Below are 22,138 nucleotides of genomic sequence, written 5' to 3'. Positions count from 1 at the left end.
TCAGTGGCCAGCCCCTGGAGGTCAGTGGCCAGCCCCTGGGGGTCAGTGGCCAGCCAAGCTGGGCCAGGAGGTCACTGCCTGGCCTGGGAGGTTTTCGGCGTGGCTCCAGCTCGGGGCAGTTCTGGGTGCTGTGGCTGATCTGAAGCTGTTGGGGTGTCCAGATCGGGGCTGGGGGTTTGGGGTGTCGGAGCGGGGCCGGGGGTGACGATCCCTGCGAGCCCCAGAGCTCCGGGCTGTTAGGGCAGTTCCCTCAGGGACAGCCTGGGATTGCGGGGATCATCCTGTGCCGGGCCAGGAGCTGGGCTGGACACCCCACCCCTGGAGCTGTTCCCCCATCCCTGCAGGTGTTCCCCCATCCCTGCAGGTGTTCCCCCATCCTTGGCAGTGTGCCCCCATCCCTGGAAGCATTTCCCCATCCCTGCAGGTGTTCCCCCATCCCTGGAAGAGTTCCCCCACCCCTGCAGGTGTTCCCCCACCCCTGCAGGTGTTCCCCCACCCCTGGAAGTGTGCCTCCACCCCTGGAAGTGTGCCTCCACCCCTGGAAGTGTGCCCCCACCCCTGGAGCTGTTCCCCCACCCCTGCAGGTTTCCCCATTCCCGGAAGAGTTCCCCCATCCCTGGAAGCATTTCCCCATCCCTGGAAGCATTCCCCCATCCCTGCAGGTGTTCCCCCATCCCTGCAGGTGTTTCCCCATCCCTGCAGGTGTTCCCCCATCCCTGGAAGCATTTCCCCACCCCTGCGGGTGTTCCCCCATCCCTGCAGGTGTTCCCCCATCCCTGTAGGTGTTTCCCCACCCCTGGAAGAGTTTCCCCACCCCTGCGGGTGCCCAGGGCCGAGCTGCCCGTGCCTCTGCCGGAGCCCTGTGGCCACCACCGGGGGCTTTTTCATCTCCCCCAGCGCAGCGCAGCCCACGCCTCGGTTCTGCCGTCCCTTCGGACCCCCAGCTCCGCGCGTCCCCACGCCACCGCCCCGCTGTCCTTGTCCCTGCAGGCTTTCTTCGAGAGCCACCCGGCGCCGTCGGCGGAGCGCACGGTGCAGCAGTGCTGCGAGAACATCCTGCTGAACGCGGCGTGGCTGCGGCGCGATGCCGACAGCATCCAGCACTTCCTGCAGCAGCGCCGCGCCGCGCCCGCCCCCGTGTGAGCCCCGCGCCGGCACCGGCCCCAGCGCAGCCCCGGGGACCGGGGAGGAGCCCCCCGCCGCTGACCCACATGCCAAGAATTTGGGAGTTGTTTTGGTTTGGGTTTTTTTTCCCCCCTCTTTTTCTTTCTTTTTTTTCCCCCCCTTTTTTTTTTTGTTTTGTTTTGGTTTTGGTTTTTTTTTTGTTTATTTCCTCTTCCTCCTCCTCCTCCTCCTCCTCCTCAAGCCCGTGGGGATTGGACCGTGAATGTAGAGTTTAAATCGGTTCCTGCTCACACACTCCAAGAATTTGGGAAAATTCTGTTCGGGGAAAAAAATAAAAAACAACAACAGCAACAACAACAACGACAAAAAACAAAATCTATCAGCGATTCTGCAGAAAGAGAGACAGAGAGAAAAATACAAAAATACAAAAAAAAAAAGAGAGAGAAAAATCTGTAAATATGATAGTAATAAAATAGAGCATAACAAAACTGTGAAACTTCCTCAAGCCTTGTCAGTGGTTAAAATATTTAACACCCCCCTCTCCCCTTTCCTGACACTCTTATTGACAGATGTTCTGTTTTTTACACCCTCCCTCCCCACAAAAAAGAGGAATCCAGGGGTTTTGAGGTCAGTGGAGAGTCTGAGGCAGGAGTGGGGCCTCGGCCGTGTGTGGAACAGGTCACGGGGCCAGGCAGGCGTGGTTGGACAGGATCTGGGCACGGTTTTGGGGAGATGTCCCTGAACCCCTCCCCACCCCAAGGACAGTAGGGTTCCCCCTTTCCCTTTTGTGTTACCTCTCAGCAAAAGAACCCCACAAAAACCCCCCAAAAAAGCCCCAACCCCCCCCGTTCCGTTTCTCCTGGGTCCCCCTCCCCTCTCGCTGATGTCCTTCGTGGAGAGATCGGGATTGTACGGGAAACTCCTCCCACAGCCACACGAAAAGCAGAAAGGTTTGTGCACTTTGGTTTTATCCTCGTTTCCTCCTGGCCCCTGCTCCCCGTGCAGGGGCACGGGGCTGCTGCTGCTGCTGCTGGGGCAGGGCTGCCCTGCCTCCTTCCCCAGAGGATCCAGCTGCTCCCTGCTCCTTCCTCTCCATCACCGCGCCGGGAAATTGGGTTCAGAGGCCTTAAATCCATGATGATCATGATGATGATGACGACGAAGCTGTGCCATCATCCCCTCCCAAAGCAGCGTGGTCCTACTAACCAGCCACCCTCTAATACACAAAGGTTGGAGTTCCAGCTTTTTCTTTTTGGTTTTTCCTCCCTTTTTTCCTTATTTTCTTTAACAGGAATTCGTATTTGGTGTGGCTTAACTGTTAATTTTTTCGGAAGGTCATCAGATTTAACTTGTCAGACTGCTTCCCCTCGAGACATTTTTGTGCTATTGTTTAAAAAAAAAAAAGATTACAAAAAAAAAAAAAAATCCCCACCAAAAAAAAAAACCCACCAAAAAAGAGTACAAAATAAAAAAAGATTTAAAACAGTTGGCGTTAATAAAAATGTCAATGTGAAATTCACGACCTCACCTTGTGTTCTGTTTGAAGGCTGGAAGGACCCAAAGCTGTGGGGGGACAGCAGAGGCCAAGGTGTCACTTACAGGACCCCTCCTGTGCCACCAGGGCTGGAGTTGAGGCCGACAGACCCGGATCAGAGCCCGTGTGATCTGAATAAAAACCACCCTCAGGCGCTCCAGAACTGCCCAGGACTGGATTTGGCAGAGAAAGGAAAGAGAAAACCTAATTGTGAATCAAAGAGTTTGTATTACGCAGCACAAAATTGATGGGATGACAGCGTGGAGGCACTTCCAGGCTGGGGAAACACCCCAGAAATGGGAATTTTGGGGCTCTGAGCTGTTGGCCAGGTGCATTCCGAGGCTGGAGCTGGGACCGAGCCCGGTTTGGGAATTTCCCTCTGTCAGCACCAGCCTTTGCCCAGACTAAGCTGCTTTCCCTTCTGCTCCCTGCACAGGGACAAAATGAAAATAACCCCGGAGGGAGAGGCACAGAAACAACAACCCCAGCAGCAAACACAGCCAGGCTCCGTCCCCGTTAAAGGCACTTTGGGATTGGGCCTTTCCATGGGAAATCTTTATTTTTATCACTGGAGACAAAGTGATGCTTGGGGAGAGGGGCAGGACAAGGACAGAGGAACTTTTGGGGTGAGGAAAGGGCCGAGATGGGGCTCAGGGGGTGATTAACGATGGAATTGTGATTAATGAGGGAACTGTGGTGATTAACGAGGGAATTGTGGCTGCCACACCCCTGGAAGTGTCCCTGTAACCTGGGTATTTTAGGGAATGATGGACATTCCCCATAATCTGGTTTTTTTTGGGCCAGATTCCCCATAATCTGGCTTTTTTTCCATCATTTGGAATGATGGAATTCCCTGTAACCTGGATTTTTTTTCAGGGAATGACAGATATTCCCTGTAACCCAGAATTTTTCAGGGAATGATGGATATTCCCCGGGGAGCTGGGCGCACCCATTTCCCCAGCGATGAATAAAATCCTCCCTCGGGGCCAGCACGAGCTCTGCTCCACGGAATTCCCGCAGGGAACGGCTGCACTTTGTGGGAATCGCTGGGGTTTGGGATGGGAGCCCTGCGGGCAGCACGGACCTGTCGGGGCAGCTTTTCCCCAGCTTCCAGCCGGATTGGGCAGGGAATTCTCCTGGATTCGGCCCCACGGGAGGGAACTCTGGGAGCTGCTCCTCCTCCTCCTCCTCTGCGTGCCCTGGGCTTGGGAAGCACCTGGAGGCCAGGATCTTGGGGATGAAGGCAGTTTTTGCGGCTGGAATGGGAATGCTGGGGCCTGCTGCTCCCAGCGGTTCCTCACTCCAGGGTTTTCCCTGGATCACGGAATCCTGGAGTGGTTTGGGTGGGAAGGGACCTTAAATCCCATCCAGGGCCACGGGCAGGAACATCTTCCACTCTCCCAGGTGCTCCAAGCCCTGTCCAGCCTGGCCTGGGACGCTTCCAGGGAACCAGGGGCAGCCGCAGCTGCTCTGGGAAATCCCTGCAGCCTTTTCAGAGCTTCACTCGAAAAACTTCTTCCTTTGAGCTCATCTAAACCAATCCCCTTCCACTTCAAACCCGTCCTCCCGTCCTACCACAACCTTCCCTTCCTGAGCTGGAAGGGACCACGGGGATCATCCGGCCCAGCTCCCATCCCTGCAGGACACCCCAAAATCCACCCCCTGCATCCCTGGCAGTGCTGCCCAAACGTTCCTGGAGCTCTCAGAGCTTTGGGATCACGGCCATTCCATGGGGAACTGGCCCTGTGCTCAAACTCTCTGCGGAAAAACCCCAAAATCCAACCCAGAACTCCTGGAGCTCTCAGAGCTTTGGGGTCACGGCCATTCCATGAGGAGCTGTCCTGGTGCCTGATCACCATGTGGGGGAAACCCCAAAATCCAGCTCAAACTCCAACCCAAAATATCCATCCCAAAACTCCTGGAGCTCTGAGAGGTTTGGGATCACCAGCCCTCCCTGGGGAGCTGTTCCGGCGCCCAAAAACCCTGGGGAGTAAACCCCAAAGATCCAACCCAGAACCCCCGGAGCTCCGGGACCAGCAGCGCTCCTCGGGGGCTGCCCCGGTGCCCGGCCGCTCCCGGCCAAGCAGGAATTCCTTCCCCGAGCCCTGTCCGGCCCTGCCCTCGCCCAGCCGGGCTCCTCCTCCTCCCCGAATTGCGGCGGGTCCCGTTTCTGGAGCGCGATCCTTCCCCGGGATGCCGGAATCCTTCGGGAGCAGGGCTGATGAACGGGCCGAGCGCGGCGCTGCCCGCCCGGGGCGGCGCTCGCCTCTCCCGGCGCCTCCCGGTGCCTCCCAGCCGCGGGCGGGGCCGGGGCTGCGTCCCGGTAATTGGCGCTTGTCCCGCGCTCTGTTTGTGTCGCTAATTGCCACTCGCCGTTACGGCCCGTTAATTGTCACCCGCGCGTTGTCCCGCCGCTCCCTACCGGCCCCGTTTTCCCTCTTTTCCTTCCCGTTCCCGCGTCCCTCGGCCGTGCCCGGTGCCACCCCGGTTTGGGGACACGCCGGGAGGCGGAGGGACCTCGGTGCCCGTCCCGAGGGCACTCGGGGGACACCGGAGCCGGTGCAGGGTGGGTTCTGGCGGGGCTGTACCCGGGGAGCGCTTCCACCCCCGCCCCGGTGCCCGGTGCTGACCGGCCCGGGGCCCCGCCCGGTCACCGGCCCCGGCCCAGGGGACACCCCGGTTCTTGCGGGATGCCCGTCCCGCAGCGACTCTGCAGGGCAGGGCCGGGCCGGGCAGGACACACCGGACACACCGGGACACAGCCGCGGCCCCGGGAAACCCGCGCCGGCTCCGCTTCCCGCTGCGCGCCGAGCACGTGGCTCCCCCCGAGCCGGTGCCGGTGCCGGTGGCCCCGCTCTCCCGGGAGCGGCAGCGGTGCCGGTGCCGGTGACCCCGCTCTCCCGGGAGCGGTGCCGGTGCCGGTGGCCCCGCTCTCCCGGGAGCGGTGCCGGTGCCGGTGGCCCCGCTCTCCCGGGAGCGGTGCCGGTTCCGGTGCCGGTGGCCCCGCTCTCCCGGGAGCGGTGCCGGTTCCGGTGCCGGTGCCCCCGCTCTCCCGGGAGCGGTGCCGGTTCCGGCGCCGGTGGCCCCGCTCTCCCGGGAGCGGCAGCGGTGCCGGTGCCGGTGGCTCCGCTCTCCCGGGAGCGGTGCCGGTTCCGGTGCCGGTGGCCCCGCTCTCCCGGGAGCGGTGCCGGTTCCGGTGCCGGTGGCCCCGCTCTCCCGGGAGCGGTGCCGGTTCCGGTGCCGGTGCCCCCGCTCTCCCGGGAGCGGTGCCGGTGCCGGTGGCCCCGCTCTCCCGGGAGCGGTGCCGGTGCCGGTTCCGGTGCCGGTGGCCCCGCTCTCCCGGGAGCGGTGCCGGTGCCGGTTCCGGTGCCGGTGGCCCCGCTCTCCCGGGAGCGGTGCCGGTGCCGGTTCCGGTGCCGGTGGCCCCGCTCTCCGCCCCGGCGGTCCCGGCGCCGCCCCCACGCGCGGCCCCACGTGGTCTCGCCCCCTCCCCTCCCCTCCCCTCCCCCCGGCGGTGGTCCCGGCCCGGCCCCGCCCAGCCCCGCGCGCGCCGCCGGAAGCCCCGCCCCTTCTCTTTCCTCCCCCGCTCCCTCCCTTTGCCCCCCCCCCCCCCCCCGCGGGGCCCCCCCCCCAATGGCCTCGCGCCGCCGGCCCAGCCAATAGGAAGGCGCGCGCGCCGGCCCGGGGGGGGCCCCGCCGGCCAATCAGCGCGGCGGGCGCGGGGCGCGCGCGCGGGGCCTCCTGGCGTATCCCTCCGCCGCCCGGTGCGCGCGCGCGCCGCCGCTCCCCGCTCGCGCGGCCCCTTCTTTTTTTTTTTTTTTTTTTTTTTTTTTTCTCCTCCTTTTTTTTTTTTTTCCCCTCCTTTTTTTTTTTTTTTTTTTTTTTTAATTTGAAAAATAATCTCCCGCCGCCGCCGCCGCCGCCCCGCAGCCGCGCCGGGAGCCGCCACCTCCCCCCCCGCCCCGCTCCGGCCTCCGCCCGCCGCCTCCGCGGGGCAGGCCCCGGCTTTCCGCCCTTCCCCTCCCTCCCCTCCTCCGGCCCGCCCCGCTCCCCCCCCTTCCCCTTCCCCTCCTCCTCCTCCTCCTCCTCCTCCCGCCGGCGCCGGAGCCGCCACGCCGCCGCCATGGAGCTCATCACCATCCTAGAGAAGACGGTGTCGCCGGGTAGGGCGCGGGCGGAGGGCTGGGGGCGGCGGGGCCGGGCGGGCCCGGCGGGGCCGGGCGGGGCGGGGGCCGCGCAACCCGCGGGGCGGCCGAGGCGGCGCCCGCAGCCCCGGGGAGGGCGTGGGCGGCGGGGGAGGCCGTGTGGCGGGCGGGAACCGTGGCGGCGGGGAGGCTCCGGGGCACGGAGAGGAGCGCGCTCGGAGCCTCAGGGCCCGGGCGGTCGGGCCGCGGCTGACGCCGGATTCCCCTCCGCAGACTGCTCGGAGCTCGAGGCGGCGCAGAAGTTCCTGGAGCAGGCGGCCATCGAGAACCTGGTGAGCGCTCGGGGCGGCCCCGGGGCGGCGGGGCCGGCGGCGGGGCCGGCGCTGCCCCGAGCGCTCCGCGGCCCCGCCCGGCTCGGCCCGGCCCGGCCCGGCCGCCATGGCCGCTGCCGCCCCGGCCCGCGCCCGGCGGCCGCGCGGGCCAATCACAGCGCGCCCTGCGGGCCCGGCAGCCAATCAGCGCGCGGCGCCGGGCCGGGGGGCGGGGCCGGTGCGGGAGCGGCCGCGGGCCATGTGCGGCCACCGCGGCCATCGCGGCCCCGGGCGCCGCCCGGTCCTAAAGCCCGGCCGCCCGCCGGGACCCCCGGCCGGCCCCGCCGCCCGCTTCCCGCGCCCGCGGCGCCCCCGTTCGCTCCTAGTGCCCGCCGCACCCCCGCCCAGTCTGACTGCCCGCGCCTAGCGTCCGCGGGACCCCCGGCCGGTTCTAGCGCCCGCTCCTACGGGACCCTCTCCCAACCGTACTGTCCGCGGGACCCCTGCCCAGCCCTGCTGCCCGGTTCTAGTGTCCGGTCGCACTGCCTGTGGGACCCCCGCCCAGCCCTGCTGCCCAGTTCCAGTGCCCTCGGGACCCCCGTCCGGTCCCGCTGCCCGCGCACCGGGACCGCCGCATCCCCTCGAGACCCCCGCCCGGGCGGGATCGCGGCTCCGGGAGGCTGGGGAGGAGCTCAGGGACGTCTGGTGGGGGAGGGAGGTTCGGCTGGGCAGGGGGAGTTGCACGCCCGGTGGCCTTAAATCCGAGGAAGAAAAGAAGTCTGAAAAAAGAAAAGCAAGGGGGAACAAAAAGCCCAAAGGCCCGCGAGTGCTGGCTGTGCTGGAGCGGGGGGCTGAGGCTGCTGCTGGCTCACAAGGGTTTTTGCTTAGTCAAGCTGTGGGGCTGCAGCTCTGGCTGCTCCCCGCAGGGATGGGGAGCACTGGGGGGTGCTGGGTCCCGGTGTCTCGGTGCTGTCCTTGTCACAGCCCCGTTATCACCCCCAAAACTGGCACCTGTCACCCCACAGCACCTCCTCCCCTGGCCTGCGGGGAACGGGGAAAGCCACGGAGGTTCCGTGTTTGTGGTGCTGCTGGAAGGAGTGGGAGTGATGCAGCCTTTGTGCTGAACCTCAGTTTGGAGGGAAAACCCCTCTGGATTGGTGCTGGGGGAGCCTCAGGACCCCCCAGGCCGTGCCTGGAGCTCCAGGGCTGTGTGCAGCCGGGATTTCGGGGGGATGGGCAGGAGCTGCTCGTGGTCCTGATTTCCAGGTGTTGGGAAGAGCTGGGGAAATGTGGATTTCCCAAGGTTTCGTTTCTCCTCCCAGCCTTGCGGGATTACTCCAAGCTTTCATTTTTACTTTGCTTGGTGAGAGGCGGGGCTGGGTGAGTGCAGAGCTTGGGCTGGCACCAAGGACTTGTGTGGGGTGGGGAGGGGGAAACGGTCCAGGCTGGGAGGGGGCTGGGTCCTGGAGGAGGATGGAGAAGGGATGGGGATGGAGCAGGAGAATGAGGATGGAGCAGGGATGAGGATGGAGCAGGGGGATGGGGATGGAGCAGGAGGATGGGGATGAAGCAGGGATGGGGATGGAGCAGAGGGATGGGGATGGAGCATGGGGATGGGGATGGAGCAGGAGGATGAGGATGGAGCAGGGATGGGGATGGAGCAGGGGGATGGGGATGGAGCAGGGGGGTGGGGATGGAGCAGAGGGATGGGGATGGAGCAGGAGGATGAGGATGGAGCAGGGGGGTGGGGATGGAGCAGGGATGGAGCAGGAGGATGGGGATGGAGCAGGAGGATGGGGATGGAGCAGGAGGATGGGGATGAAGCAGGGATGGGGATGGAGCAGGAGGATGAGGATGGAGCAGGGATGGGGATGGAGCAGGGGGATGGGGATGGAGCAGGAGGATGAGGATGGGGATGGAGCAGGGGGTGGGGATGGAGCAGGGGGATGGGGATGGAGCAGGAGAATGAGGATGGAGGAGGGATGGGGATGGAGCAGGAGGATGAGGATGGGGATGGAGCAGGGGGATGGGGATGGAGCAGGGATGGGAATGGAGCAGGAGGATGAGGATGGGGATGGGAATGGAGCAGGAGGGTGGGGATGGAGCAGGAGGGTGGAGATGGAGCAGGAGGATGAGGATGAAGCAGGGATGGGGATGGAGCAGGGATGAGGATGGAGCAGGAGGATGGGGATGGAGCAGGGGGTGGGGATGGAGTAGGGATGGAAATGGAGCAGGAGGATGAGGATGGAGCAGGAGGATGAGGATGGGGATGGAGCAGGGATGGGGATGGAGAAGAGGGATGGGGATGGAGCAGGAGGATGAGGATGGGGATGGAGCAGGAGGATGGGGATGGAGCAGGGATGGGGATGTGGGATTCAGGCCTGTCCTCACCCCAGGATGTGCTCCCTGGGTGGGAAGAGCTTTTCCCAGGAAGGGGCAGGAGAGCCCCAGGGCTTGGGGAGCATCTCCCAGTTCCCTGCTGGAGCCTCCTGCTCTTCCTCATCCCCCTTCCTCGTCCTCTCCACCCCTAATTTTGCCCTTCTTAGCTAATTCATCCCCTTTTACCTCCTTTATCCCTTCTTACCTGGGCTGTTCGGTGGCACCTGTGGCAGGGGGGAGCCAGCTCAGGCACATCTGCCTCCACTTTATCGCTCAAATCTGGGAGGTTTCTTGTGATGCTGCTCTTTTTTTTTTGGTGAATTTACCCCAAAACGCCATGAAAAGACAAATTTTCCTGCTAATTTATGGGTGAGAAACCCAAAGATTTGGGTGAATTTCCACCTGTGAGTTTCAGGAGTTTTCTTGTCCAAGGTGGCAGCAACGCTTCTGGGTTGTCCTGTGAACAAATTCTGGCTGGTTCCTCCCTCGTAATAAAATCAGAGTTTAAAATTTGGTTTGAAGGGGTTTAGTGGGGTCTTTTGGAGGGTTTATTCCATTGCATTCAATTCAGAATATTTCTAATGCATTTTACTCATCCCTCTAAGTTTTACCCCATTTTTTGGCCCCAAATTCTGCAGTTTGAACTTTGAAGAGTTTGGGATGGAAAAACTAAAATCAATTTTATCTCAAGAGCTGGGCTTGGGCATTGAAAACCTGGAGTCCAAGGCACTGGAGCTGTTTGTTCAACTTTTGAATGTTGGGTTACTTTTGAAAATGGGATTTTGGTGCCGCAGAATCTTTGTAATTTAGGATTATTTAAGTTGTTTTATTTTAAAGACGTATTTTAGTATTTCTTAAGAGATTTTAGAAATGGGTTTATTGTAAAAAAGTGGAAGATTTTTAGGAAAATCATGTTTTTAGTTGGTGTAAAGAGGTTTGGAAAGCACTGCATCTGCTCCCAATATTTTCTAGGAAGCCTTTTCTGAGCAGGCAAAAAGCTTTTGAGGGAAAATATTCAGGAAAACAATAAAACTTCTCTGCTGACACTTGACTTCAGGGAAGCCTCTGAATTGTGGAGGAATTTTTAAAAGGTTTGAAAGAAGAAAAGGTTTAAAAATTAAAGGTTTTAACAAAGGAAGTGGCACCAATGCCAGGGAGTTTTGTGTGCACTCAGGTGTTTTTTGGGGGGGTTAATTACCATTTTTGGGAGGTTAATCATCACTGGGGGGGTTAATCCTCATTTTGGGGGGTAAGTCATCATTTTGGGGGGTAAATCAGCATCGTGATCAGCAGAGAGATTGGAATGTCACAAATCAGAGTTTCCACATTTTGCCAATCCCAGTTTGGGTGTGGAATCCCCGAAACAATAAGCAGGGAATTCCTCCTTCGTTCCCACCCAGAAAATCCATTTTTTGAGCCCCTAAATCCATTTCTTTAAAGGAATTTTCAGGGCAGGCAGGAGCAGGGAAGGTAACTGGGCTCCAGTGTCAGCTCTAAAAAAATCCCGACGCCGGCAGAGCCAGCGGCGCTTCCGGCACTTCTCGTGAGGAGCTTAACCCGTAATCTCGTCCCGGATCCGGCCGGGGGGAGCCCTAGGGGGGCTGGGCGAGGTTTGTGGGGCGCCTGGGGGCTGACCCCGCTGTCTCCCCAGCCGACCTTCCTGGTGGAACTGTCCAAAGTGCTGGCAAACCCCGGGAACAGCCAGGTCGCGCGCGTGGCCGCCGGGCTGCAGATCAAGAACTCGCTGACCTCCAAGGATCCCGACATCAAGGCCCAGTACCAGCAGAGATGGCTCGCCATCGACGCCAACGCGCGCAGGGAGGTCAAGAACTTCGTAAGTCCTGGCGTGTCTCCTCCTTTTCTCCTTGTTTCTACCTTGGGAGGGGTCGGTGAGGAGCGTCGTCCCTGGTTTTCCACCTAAAAAGTCTTCTCTTGTCTCTGGAGCAGCAGCGGCTGCTCGGATCTGGGAGTTGGTTTCATCCGGGTGAGTTTTGGGGTGGAACTTGGACAAAGATCTTCCTCCAAAGGTTGGTTGAGTGCTGGAACAGCTCCCCATGGAATGGTGGTGGTCCCAAAGCTGCCGGAGCTCCGGGGGTTCTGGGTTGGATCTTTGGGGTTTACTCCCCAGGGTTTTTGGGCGCCGGAACAGCTCCCCAGGGAGGGCTGGTGATCCCAAACCTCTCAGAGCTCCAGGAGTTTTGGGATGGATATTTTGGGTTGGAGTTTGAGCTGGATTTTGGGGTTTCCCCCACATGGTGATCAGGCACCAGGACAGCTCCTCAGGGAATGGCCGTGACCCCAAAGCTCTGAGAGCTCCAGGAGTTCTGGGTTGGATTTTGGGGTTTTTCCGCAGAGAGTTTGAGCACAAGGCCAGTTCCCCATGGAATGGCCGTGATCCCAAAGCTCTGAGAGCTCCAGGAACGTTTGGGCAGCGCTGCCAGGGATGCAGGGGGTGGATTATGGGGTGTCCTGCAGGGATGGGAGCTGGGCCGGATGATCCCCGTGGTCCCTTCCAGCTCAGGATACTCTGGAAGGTTGTGGTAGGACGGGAGGACGGGTTTGAAGTGGAAGGGGTTTGGTTTAGATGAGCTCAAAGGAAGAAGTTTTTCGAGTGAAGCTCTGAAAAGGCTGCAGGGATTTCCCAGAGCAGCTGCGGCTGCCCCTGGATCCCGGGAAGCGTCCCAGGCCAGGCTGGACAGGGCTTGGAGCACCTGGGAGAGTGGAAGATGTTCCTGCCCGTGGCCCTGGATGGGATTTAAGGTCCCTTCCCACCCAAACCACTCCAGGATTCCGTGGCCTCCCCTGCAGCTGGGCTGGGCGTTGATTTTTCTGCAGGAAATGCTTTTTTAAGGAAGATTTTTCTTCCCTTTCTGAGGAAGAGCTTCCCCAAGTGCTCTCCAATCCCCACCAACACCTTTGAAACACTCTGAGTCTGAACAACATTCACATGAGGCCCAGGAAGGTTTAAAAGTGGAAAATGAGGAAAAATTGCAGGTTCCAGATAGAAAATTATAAAAATTCGTGTGTTTTCCCGAGGATGCTTTTTGCCCAGTTGGAGTTCAGAGCCTGCAGGGACAGAAGTGGTGGCTCAGTGGTTTGTTGTTATTTTTGTTTTTGGCTGATGGGAGCAAAAAATGTTGCTGGGATTTGTGCAGTGCTCTGTGCCCAGTTCAGCTGGGCCGTGAGCTTTGTATTTGTTTTTTTGTGTGTTAACAGAATCCAGTAATCCCAGAATTATTTGGGTTGGGAGAAGCTTAAATTCCATCCATTCCCACCTTTCCTTCTCCCAGGGTGCTCCAAGCCCGGTCCAGGCTGGCCTTGGACATTCCAGGGATCCAGGGGCAGCCACATCAGAGGGGTAAATTTGGGTGAGAGAGGATGGAGCACCTTTGATCCTTTATTTCCATGGAATTTCACTGGGTCAGGAGCTGTCCTTGTGCACTGAAATGGAACCATTTGTTGCTGTTTTCAACACCAAAAATACAGCATTTAGGTGGAAACTTGGAAAAGGAAGGTGTGGGACTGGAAATGCTGATAAAATGCATCCCACTGCCTCCAGGTTTTAAAGGAAATGTTGTTGGTGTGGAACTGGAAATGCTGAAAAAATGAATCCTCATTTCTATGTTTTTTTAAATAAAGTTTATTGCTGTGTAGCCAAAAATGCTGGAAAATGCTAATCCCTTCCTTTGTTTTTTATAGAAAATGTTATTGGTGTTCAAGTGGAAATGATAAAAAAAAAAGCATTTCAGTCTCTCTGTTTTTTAATAAAAAAGTTGTTGGTGTATAAGTGGGAATGCTGAAAAGAATTCATCCCCTGTCCCTCCATTTTTTAGAGAAAGTTACTGGTGTATAACTAAAAATGATGGAAAAATGCAAATCCCTCCCTCAGTTTTTAAAAGAATTTTTTGCTGGTGAATGACTGGGAAATGCAGAAAAAAATCCCTGTATTTTTTTGAAGAAAGTGTTTTTGGTGTGCAACAAAAAATGATGGAAAAGTGCAAATCCGTCCCTGTGTTTTTTAAAGAAAATCTCACTGGTGTATAACAGGAAAAGCTGAAAAAAATCCATCCCAGTCTCTCCATTCTTTTAAGGAAAAGTTCCCAAATCCCACCACCAAAAATCCTCCTGATTGATCCCAGTGCCCAACAAAATTACTCAGATCATTTTGGCATAAAAGAATTAACGTTTTGGGGTGAACTCAACCCCGATTTGTTCAACTTTTACCATTTCCCTTCACCACGGGAAGGGAAAATTCCACGGGAATCCCAGCTGGGCTCTTCGCATCCCCAGCACCATTTTTCCAGAAGAACCCGAGCGATTTCTGGCAAAAGCTGAGGGATTTGGGGTCTCCCTGGGGGCCGCTTTCCCAGCCCCGTTTCTCCTGACCCCGTTGCCTGTGGCACGTGCAGGTGCTGCAGACGCTGGGCACGGAGACGTACCGGCCCAGCTCGGCGTCGCAGTGCGTGGCCGGCATCGCCTGCGCCGAGATCCCCATGAACCAGTGGCCGGAGCTGATCCCGCAGCTGGTGGCCAACGTCACCAACCAGCACAGCACCGAGCACATGAAGGAGTCCACGCTCGAGGCCATCGGCTACATCTGCCAGGACATCGTGAGTGCACCGCGGCTTTGGGGCACGAGGGGCTCCCCGGGCGGCGGATCTGCCGGCGCGGCGTGGCACGGGTCGGAGGCGGCGCCGGGGTTGCGTTGGGTTCTTTGGGGTGAGGTTTGGGTTTTGAGGGTTGGGTTTGTTGGGTTCTTCAGGTTGGATTGGTTCTTGGGTTTGGTTTAGGGTTGGGTTTGTTGGGTTCTTCAGGTTGGATTGGTTCTTGGGTTTGGTTTAGGGTTGGGTTTGTTGGGTTCTTTGGGTTGGATTGGTTCTTGGGTTGAGGTTGTTTGGGTTTTTTGGGTTGGGTTTGTTTGTTTCGGTTTTGGGTTGGGTAGGTTCTTGGGTTGAGGTTTTTGGGTTGGGTTTGTTGGGCTCTTTGGGTTGGATTGGTTGTTGGGTTGAGGTTTTTTGGATTTTTTGGGTTGGGTTTTGGGTTTGTTGTGTTTTTTGGGTTGGAATTTTTGGGTTGGGTTTTGGCTTGGATTCTTCGGGATTGAAGTTTTTTGGATGTTTAGGGTTGGTTTTTTGGTTGGATTCTTTAAGTTGAATTTTGGCTTGGAGATCTTTGGATCTTTGGGTTGGGTTTTGGGTTGGAGTTTTTTGGGTTGGTTGGGTGTAGGATTTGTTGGATTTGATTTGGGTTTGTTGAGTTGGGTTTTGAGTTGAGTTCTTTGGGTTGGACTTTCTTGGGTTGGATTTATGGTTTGATTTTAGGTTGGGTTTTTTGGGTTGTTTTTTTACTTTCTCGGGTTGGGTTTGTAGGGTCGGGTTTAGGGTTGGATTTTTGGGTTGGATTTTGGCTTGTATTCCTTAGGTTGGATTTTTGATTGGGGCTTTTCAGTTGGATTTTGTGGTGTTTTGGAGTTCGGTTTCTGGGTTGGGGTTTTGGCTGGATTTTTGGGGTTGCATCTTCGGGGTTGGATTTTGTCTTGGATTCTTTGCATTGGGTTTTTTGGGCTTAGAGTTTTTTGAGGTTGGTCATGATCCCAAACCTGCCAGAGCTCCAGGAGCGTTTGGATTTTGGGGTGTCCTGCAGGGCCAAGAGCTGGGCTGGATGATCCCTTGCAACTCAGGACTTTCCACGATTCTCCCACTTGGTGACCCCGGAGGGCTCTCCTGACCTGGAGGATTCCCTGATTTCCAGGAGACTTCCTGACCTTAAGGAATTCCAGATTTCCTGGAGAATTTTATGATCTTGGAAGGCTTTTCCAACGTCAAGGATTCCCAGGAGTCTTTTATGATCTTGGGCTTTCCTGACCTTAAGGAATTCCTGACTTCCAGGAGATTTTTGTGATCCTGGAGGGGGAATCCCTGGCCTTGAGGATTCCCTGATTTCCATGAGGCTTTTATGATCCTGGAGAGCTTTCCCAGACATAATTCCCAGGAGACTTTTGTGCTCCTGGAGGGGATTCCTGGATTTCCAGGAGAATTTTATGATCCTGGAGGGCTTTCCTGGCCTCAATCCCTGATTTCCAGGAGACTTCAAAATTATCCCTGATTTCCAGGAGATTTTTGTGGCTCTGGAGGGCATTCCCTGATTTCCAGGAGATTTTTGTGGCTCTGGAGGGCATTCCCTGATTTCCAGGAGGTTTTTGCGCTCCTGGAGGGCATTCCCTGATTTCCAGGAGGTTTTTGCGCTCCTGGAGGGCATTCCCTGATTTCCAGGAGATTTTTGTGGCTCTGGAGGGCATTCCCTGATTTCCAGGAGGTTTTTGTGGCTCTGGAGGGCATTCCCTGATTTCCAGGAGATTTTTGTGGCTCTGGAGGGCATTCCCTGATTTCCAGGAGGTTTTTGCGCTCCTGGAGGGCATTCCCTGATTTCCAGGAGGTTTTTGTGCCTCTGGAGGGCATTCCCTGATTTCCAGGAGGTTTTTGTGGCTCTGGAGGGCATTCCCTGATTTCCAGGAGGTTTTTGTGGCTCCCGGAGAGGATTCCCTGATTTCCAGGGGATTTTTGTGGCTCTGGAGGGCATTCCCTGACTTCCAGGAGATTTTTGTGGCTCTGGAGGGCATTCCCTGATATCCAGGAGGTTTTTGTGCCTCTGGAGGGCATTCCCTGATTTCCAGGAGTTTTTTGTGGCTCTGGAGGGCATTTCCTGATATCCAGGAGGTTTTTGTGCTCCTGGAGGGCATTCCCTGATTTCCAGGAGGTTTTTGTGCTCCCGGAGAGGATTCCCTGATTTCCAGGGGATTTTCCACCCTGCTGGCAGGTTCCTGGAAGGTCTGACCTCCTTTCCCACCCCAAATCCAGGTCACCACTCCTGAAGGGAACGTGGAGGCTCCGTGTCCCTGCGGGGCTGAGGGAAAGCCTCAGCTCAGCGTCCGCATCCCGGCCAAAGCCGGGATCAGCCCCGGCTCCTCCTGCCTGGGGCAATCCTGAGTTTCCTCTGGCCACAGGAGCCCTTTGGTGGTCGGTTCAGGAGTTTCGGATGCAGGAATATTCCACTTTTTGAGGGAACATTCTGCTTTTTGAGGGAATATTTTGCTTTTTGAGGGAACATTTCATTTTTTGAGGGAATATTCCACTTTTTGAGTAAAATGGTTCGCTCTTTAAGGGAATATTTAGCTCTTTGAGGCAACTTCCATAAAATCTCCATTGCGTTTACTGGGAATTTTCAGAATTTGGTGCGAATTTCTGGGAAAACTTGCCACTGAAAAATGGGATTGGGAGCTGATTTTTTGGGATCCACTGGATATTCCATGCTGGAATCTCAGTGCAGAGAGGCGGGAGGAGAAATCCTGTCTTCACAGCTTTTATTTGGATTGAATTCTCAAGGGGTTGGTTTCACTGAGGAGAAAAACGAAATGAAAGAGGAGATCTGGTTGTGACAAATCCCTGGAATTCTGGAGGGTTTTCCCTTTCTTTTTGGTGGATTTTTTGCTGAATTTGCTCATTTAAATATTTATATTTAAAATCCCACCTTGAAGTTTTTCAGTTGTGGCAGAGTTTGGGAATCTCAAATCCATCAGCTGGATGAGCCCTGAGGTGAATTCATCCCATTATTCGTGTCTCAAATTTACCACGAATTAAAATTGAGTGTTTAGTGCTTGTTCACAACTTTATTCTTTAAACCTTGGGGGCTTCACAGTTATTTAAAGATTTAAAGATTTAATTGTTTTACATTTCCTGGCCTTGCTGCAGGTCCAGGCACTGCAATTTTTTGTTCTGTGTCTGAAAAAAAAAAGGAAAATTTACAGCTCAAAGTCTCCGCCCAATCCATAAATTGTCTGGAAATCAACATTTTTTATCTTTTTATGAATGAAGCCAAATCCTGGAGTTCGTTGGCTCGTGTTTGATCCAGTGGGATTTATTTGGCATTTTTCACTGAGATTTCTGGAGGATTTGTGCTCAGTTCAGGCTTCTCCTTCCCATCCCAGGTGCTGCAGGAATTCCTTGGATTTTCCATAATTCCTGGTTTATCCTAAAACTTTCCTGGCCTATCCTAAAACTGCTATTTGTAAATACTGGCAAAAAAAAAAAAATCCCTTTTATCTGTAGATCCTATTGCTTGAAAACACGGGAAAATCTATTTAAATCATAAATAAATATAAAAAAATCGATTTAAATCATAAATAAATATAAAAAATCGATTTAAATAATAAATAAATGTAAAAAATCGATTTAAGTCATAAATAACTTTATCCAGATTTTTTTTTAAATATTTTTTTCAGGATCCAGAGCAGCTCCAGGACAAATCCAATGAAATCCTGACTGCCATAATCCAGGGAATGAGAAAGGAGGAGCCCAGCAACAATGTGAAGCTTGCAGCCACCAACGCACTCCTGAACTCTTTGGAATTCACCAAAGCAAACTTTGACAAAGAGGTGAGGAAAAACCCCCAGAAGCCCCGGGCGTGCCAGGCTGGGACGGCAGGGCTGCTGCTCCACGGTCGGTGATGAGGATTCATGCACCACGCTGAGCTGTGATGGACAGATCTGTGCACACTGAGACTGGGACCCAGCCCTGGGCATCTTCAGGGCAGGGAGCGCTGACCAGTTCCTTTTTTCCCTTTTTTTTTTCCCTTTTTTTCCCCTTTTTTCCTTTTTTTTTTTTTACTTTTTTTTCCCTTTTTTTCCCCCTTTTTTCCCCTTTTTTCCCCCCCTTTTCTTCCCCCTTTTCTTCCCCCTTTTCTTCCCCCTTTTCTTCCCCCTTTTCTTCCCCCTTTTCTTCCCCCTTTTCTTCCCCCTTTTTCCCCCCCTTTTCCCCCCCTTTTCCCCCCCTTTTCCCCCCCTTTTCCCCCCCTTTCCCCCCCTTTTTCCCCCTTTTTCCCCCCTTTTTCCCCCCTTTTTCCCCCCTTTTTCCCCCCTTTTTCCCCCCCCCTTTCCCCCCCCTTTCCCCCCCCCTTTTCCCCCCCTTTTCCCCCCCTTTTCCCCCCCTTTTCCCCCCCTTTTCCCCCCCTTTTCCCTCCCTTTTCCCTCCTTTTTCCCTCCTTTTTTCCTCCCTTTTTCCACCCTTTTTCCACCCTTTTCCCCCCCTTCCCCCCCCCTTTTCTTCCCCCTTTTCCCCCCCTTTTCCCCCCCTTTTCCCCCCCTTTTCCCCCCCTTTTCCCCCCCTTTTCCCCCCCTTTTCCCCCCCTTTTCCCCCCGTTCTTTTCCCCCTTCTTTCCCCCCTTCTTTTCTTTTCCCCCCTTCTTTTCTTTCCCCCCTTCTTTCCCCCCTTTCCCCCCCCCTCTTTTCCCCCCTTTTTTTGCCCCTTTTTTCCCCGTTCCCCCACTTTTTTCCCATCTTCAAGGTTTTTCCTGACCCTGAATTTCCCTTGAGGATTTCCAGAACACTTGTATTATCTTGAAGGGCTTTCCTAGCACCCCAATTTTTTCCCCTCCCATTTTTTCCCCTTTTCTGCCACCACTTTTCCCTCCTTTCCTTCTTTTCCGCTTGGCTTTTTCCCTCCCTCTTTTCCCCCACCTTTTTTCTTCTTTTCCCCCTCTTTTTCTCCTCCCATTTTCCCACTTTTTCCTTTTTTCCTTCCCTTTCCTCCTTTTTTCCCCTCCCCTTTTTTTCCTCCCCTTTTTATTTCGCTCCCCACTTTATTTTTTTTTCCTTCTCCCTTTTCCCCATAAATCACACCTGACCCCAGGACTGATCCCCCTGGATGCTCCTGGGACTGGGTCAAAACATTCCCATTCTGGGGTAAAAACCCACTCCAATTTTGGGGAAAAAAATCCCATTTTGGGTGGAAAATACTCCCATTCCTGGGGGAAGATGGTTTAAAATAGAGCAGGGTGTGTTACCCTGTGCCTGTGCTGGTCCAGACCTAACTTCACCCTCCCTGGGAAGCCTTTAAAACCTGAAATTCTTTTTAAAACCCCCTTTTAATACCCTTTTATTTCTCTTTTTTCCAGTCCGAAAGGCACTTTATTATGCAAGTAGTCTGTGAAGCCACACAGTGCCCAGACACGAGGGTGAGTAAATTCCGAATCCCCTTCCTGGGCAATCTCTGCCTGCCGAAGAACATGGAAAAATCAGGAGATGTGGTGACGCTGGGCGTTGTTTTGTGCCCCAGGTACGAGTGGCTGCCCTGCAGAACCTGGTGAAGATAATGTCCCTTTATTATCAGTACATGGAGACCTACATGGGGCCTGCCCTCTTTGCTGTGAGTGGCTTCTGCTTTGTTTAGCCAATCATTCTCTAATTAGCTACGAAATAATCAGTTTATTCGTTCGTAATGAGTATATAAATATTTAATACACAGTAAGTAAATATATTGCTATGGTGCGTTTTTATTATGATGTGAATTTATAAACAGTATACATAAATTTGCATGAATTTATATGCATTTATTTATTTATAATGAATATATAATTGCTTAATATATAGTAAATACACATCTTGGTATGTTAATATTATAATATTAATGTTATACATTAATATAGAAAGAGTATATTAAATAATAATTTAATGCGTAATAATGTAATGTATAGTAAAGGATTTATTTATAATAAAGAAATAAGTTTTCTTTACAATTCTCACATTTATTCCTCTGATTTTCCCCTGTTTGTATTTACATTTTTCATTTTTTTAGCTTATCTTCCTGTGTTTTTATTGAAATTTATTTCTCTGAAAATTATTTCTTTATAGAAATTTATTTCCCTGTATTTATCTTAATAATGATTTATCTCTTTTTCCTCAATTTGTATTTATAATTCCCATATTTATTTATCTGATTTCCTCCCATTTGTGTTTATATTTCTGTTATTTTTGGCCAATCTCCTTCTCTTTTTATCGATATTTATTTTTTTCTGATAGCCCTCTCTTTTGATTTATATTTTTCTGATTTCTCCCCATTGTATTTTTATTTCTCATATTTATTCATATTTTTATTTTTCATATTTATTTCTCTGATTTTCCCTTATTTATGTTTCTCATCTTTATTTCTCTGATTTCCCCATTTATATTTATATGTATTTATTTATATTTATATATTTATTTATACTGCTCCTATTTGTTTCTCTGTTCTCCCTCTATTTATATTGATATTTCTGATATTTATTTCCCTAATCTCCCTCAATTTCTTTTTATATTTTCCATTTTTATTTCTGACGACCATCTCTTTCAAAACTTCCATTCCTGATTTTCCTTTGTATCCTTGAGAATCCCAACCCATAAAAAAAAACCCTAAAAACCCCATCCTTGACATTCCAAATGGAGCAAAAAACTCAGCTTGATGTGATAAAATACAGGAAAAAATGGGATTATCTGTGGTTTTGACATCGATAACTTGAACTTCCCACAAGCCACAGTGTCCCCCGATCCGCCGCAAAGCAGGGTGAATTCCAGGTGGGATAAATCCTTGGGATCTGGTTTTTTCTCGCCTGGCAGATCACGATCGAGGCGATGAAAAGCGACATCGACGAGGTGGCTCTGCAGGGCATCGAGTTCTGGTCCAACGTGTGCGACGAGGAGATGGACCTGGCCATCGAGGCCTCCGAGGTGGGATTCCCGGGAATGCCGGGATCCCTGGGAACGCCAGAATTCCCTGGGAATGCCGGGATCCCTGGGGACTCCCTTTTGGGAAAGCCAGAATTCCCTGGGATTTCCTTGGGAATGCCGGGATTCCCCAGGAATTCCCTTTTGGGAAATCCAGAATTCCCTGGGAATGCCGGGATTCCCCGGGAATTCCCTTTTGGGAAATCCAGAATTCCCTGGGAATGCCGGGATTCCCCGGGAATTCCCTTTTGGGAAATCCAGAATTCCCTGGGAATGCCGGGATTCCCCGGGAATTCCCTTTTGGGAAATCCAGAATTCCCTGGGAATGCCAGAATTCCCTGGGATTCCCTTGGGAATGCTGCAGTTCCCTGGGAATTCCCTTTTGGGAAGTCCAGAATTCCCTGGGAATGCCAGAATTCCCTGGGATTCCCTTGGGAATGCCAGAATTCCCTGGGAATTCCTTTGGGAATGCCAGGATTCCCTGGGAATTCCTTTGGGAATGCCAGGATTCCCTTGGGAATGCCAGAATTCCCTGGGAATTCCTTTGGGAATGCCAGGATTCCCTGGGAATTCCTTTGGGAATGCCAGGATTCCCTGGGAATTCCTTTGGGAATGCCAGAATTCCCTGGGAATTCCCGATTTTACCATTCTTATTCTCTATTTCCACCCAAATCCACATGCAGCTCCTATCACAGGGCTCTCCCATGTTTTTCCTGGAAATAATCCATGGGATTCATGAAATAATGTCCAAAATTTTGGGATCTGCCACAGCCATGAGGGGGTTTTTCTTCCAAAAGATGGTTCACATTCCCTAAAATTCATGATTTATGAGTCAAACCTGAAATTCTGGATGAAATAAAAGTAATTATCCCATGAAATCAAGAGCAGCTCTTAATTCCCTGCTGATCTGGAGGCATCCTGGAATTTTGGAGTCTGTCATAGCCATGAGGGGCTTTTTCCCCCAAAAGATGGTTCACGTTCCCTAAGACCCATGATTCATGAGTGAAACCTGGAATTCTGGATGAAATAAAGTTAATTATCCTGTGGAATGGCTGGGGCTGGAGAGGAATGTGGGGGAATTGTTCTGCATGCGGATGCTGTTTGCAGAAAT

At 53.9% G+C, this 22,138-nt stretch overlaps 2 protein-coding genes across 3 annotated transcripts in view; both read left to right on the top strand.

Moving 5' to 3' along the window:
• NPEPPS (aminopeptidase puromycin sensitive) overlaps positions 1-1,625 on the top strand; it is a 32,491-nt gene extending 30,866 nt beyond the window's left edge. The window contains exon 23 of the mRNA XM_068211859.1: positions 991-1,625. Within this exon, the coding sequence (XP_068067960.1) occupies positions 991-1,143 (153 nt within the window). The 3' untranslated portion in view covers positions 1,144-1,625. The remainder of the gene's footprint in view (positions 1-990) is intronic.
• A 5,051-nt stretch (positions 1,626-6,676) lies between these two features.
• KPNB1 (karyopherin subunit beta 1) overlaps positions 6,677-22,138 on the top strand; it is a 31,558-nt gene continuing 16,096 nt past the window's right edge. The window contains exons 1-8 of one of the 2 annotated variants that reach the window (XM_068211857.1): positions 6,677-6,822; positions 7,078-7,136; positions 11,146-11,328; positions 13,904-14,104; positions 17,773-17,925; positions 19,443-19,502; positions 19,604-19,693; positions 20,920-21,030. In XM_068211857.1, coding sequence (XP_068067958.1) covers positions 6,783-6,822; positions 7,078-7,136; positions 11,146-11,328; positions 13,904-14,104; positions 17,773-17,925; positions 19,443-19,502; positions 19,604-19,693; positions 20,920-21,030 — 897 coding nt within the window. In that variant the 5' untranslated portion in view covers positions 6,677-6,782. The remainder of the gene's footprint in view (positions 6,823-7,077; positions 7,137-11,145; positions 11,329-13,903; positions 14,105-17,772; positions 17,926-19,442; positions 19,503-19,603; positions 19,694-20,919; positions 21,031-22,138) is intronic. The other variant, XM_068211858.1, reaches the window with a different exon arrangement.

This window comes from Anomalospiza imberbis, chromosome 22, assembly GCF_031753505.1.
Source record: "Anomalospiza imberbis isolate Cuckoo-Finch-1a 21T00152 chromosome 22, ASM3175350v1, whole genome shotgun sequence".
NCBI lineage: Eukaryota > Metazoa > Chordata > Aves > Passeriformes > Viduidae > Anomalospiza > Anomalospiza imberbis.
Note: the sequence above shows the minus strand (reverse complement) of the source record. Positions and strands in the feature narration are given on the sequence as shown.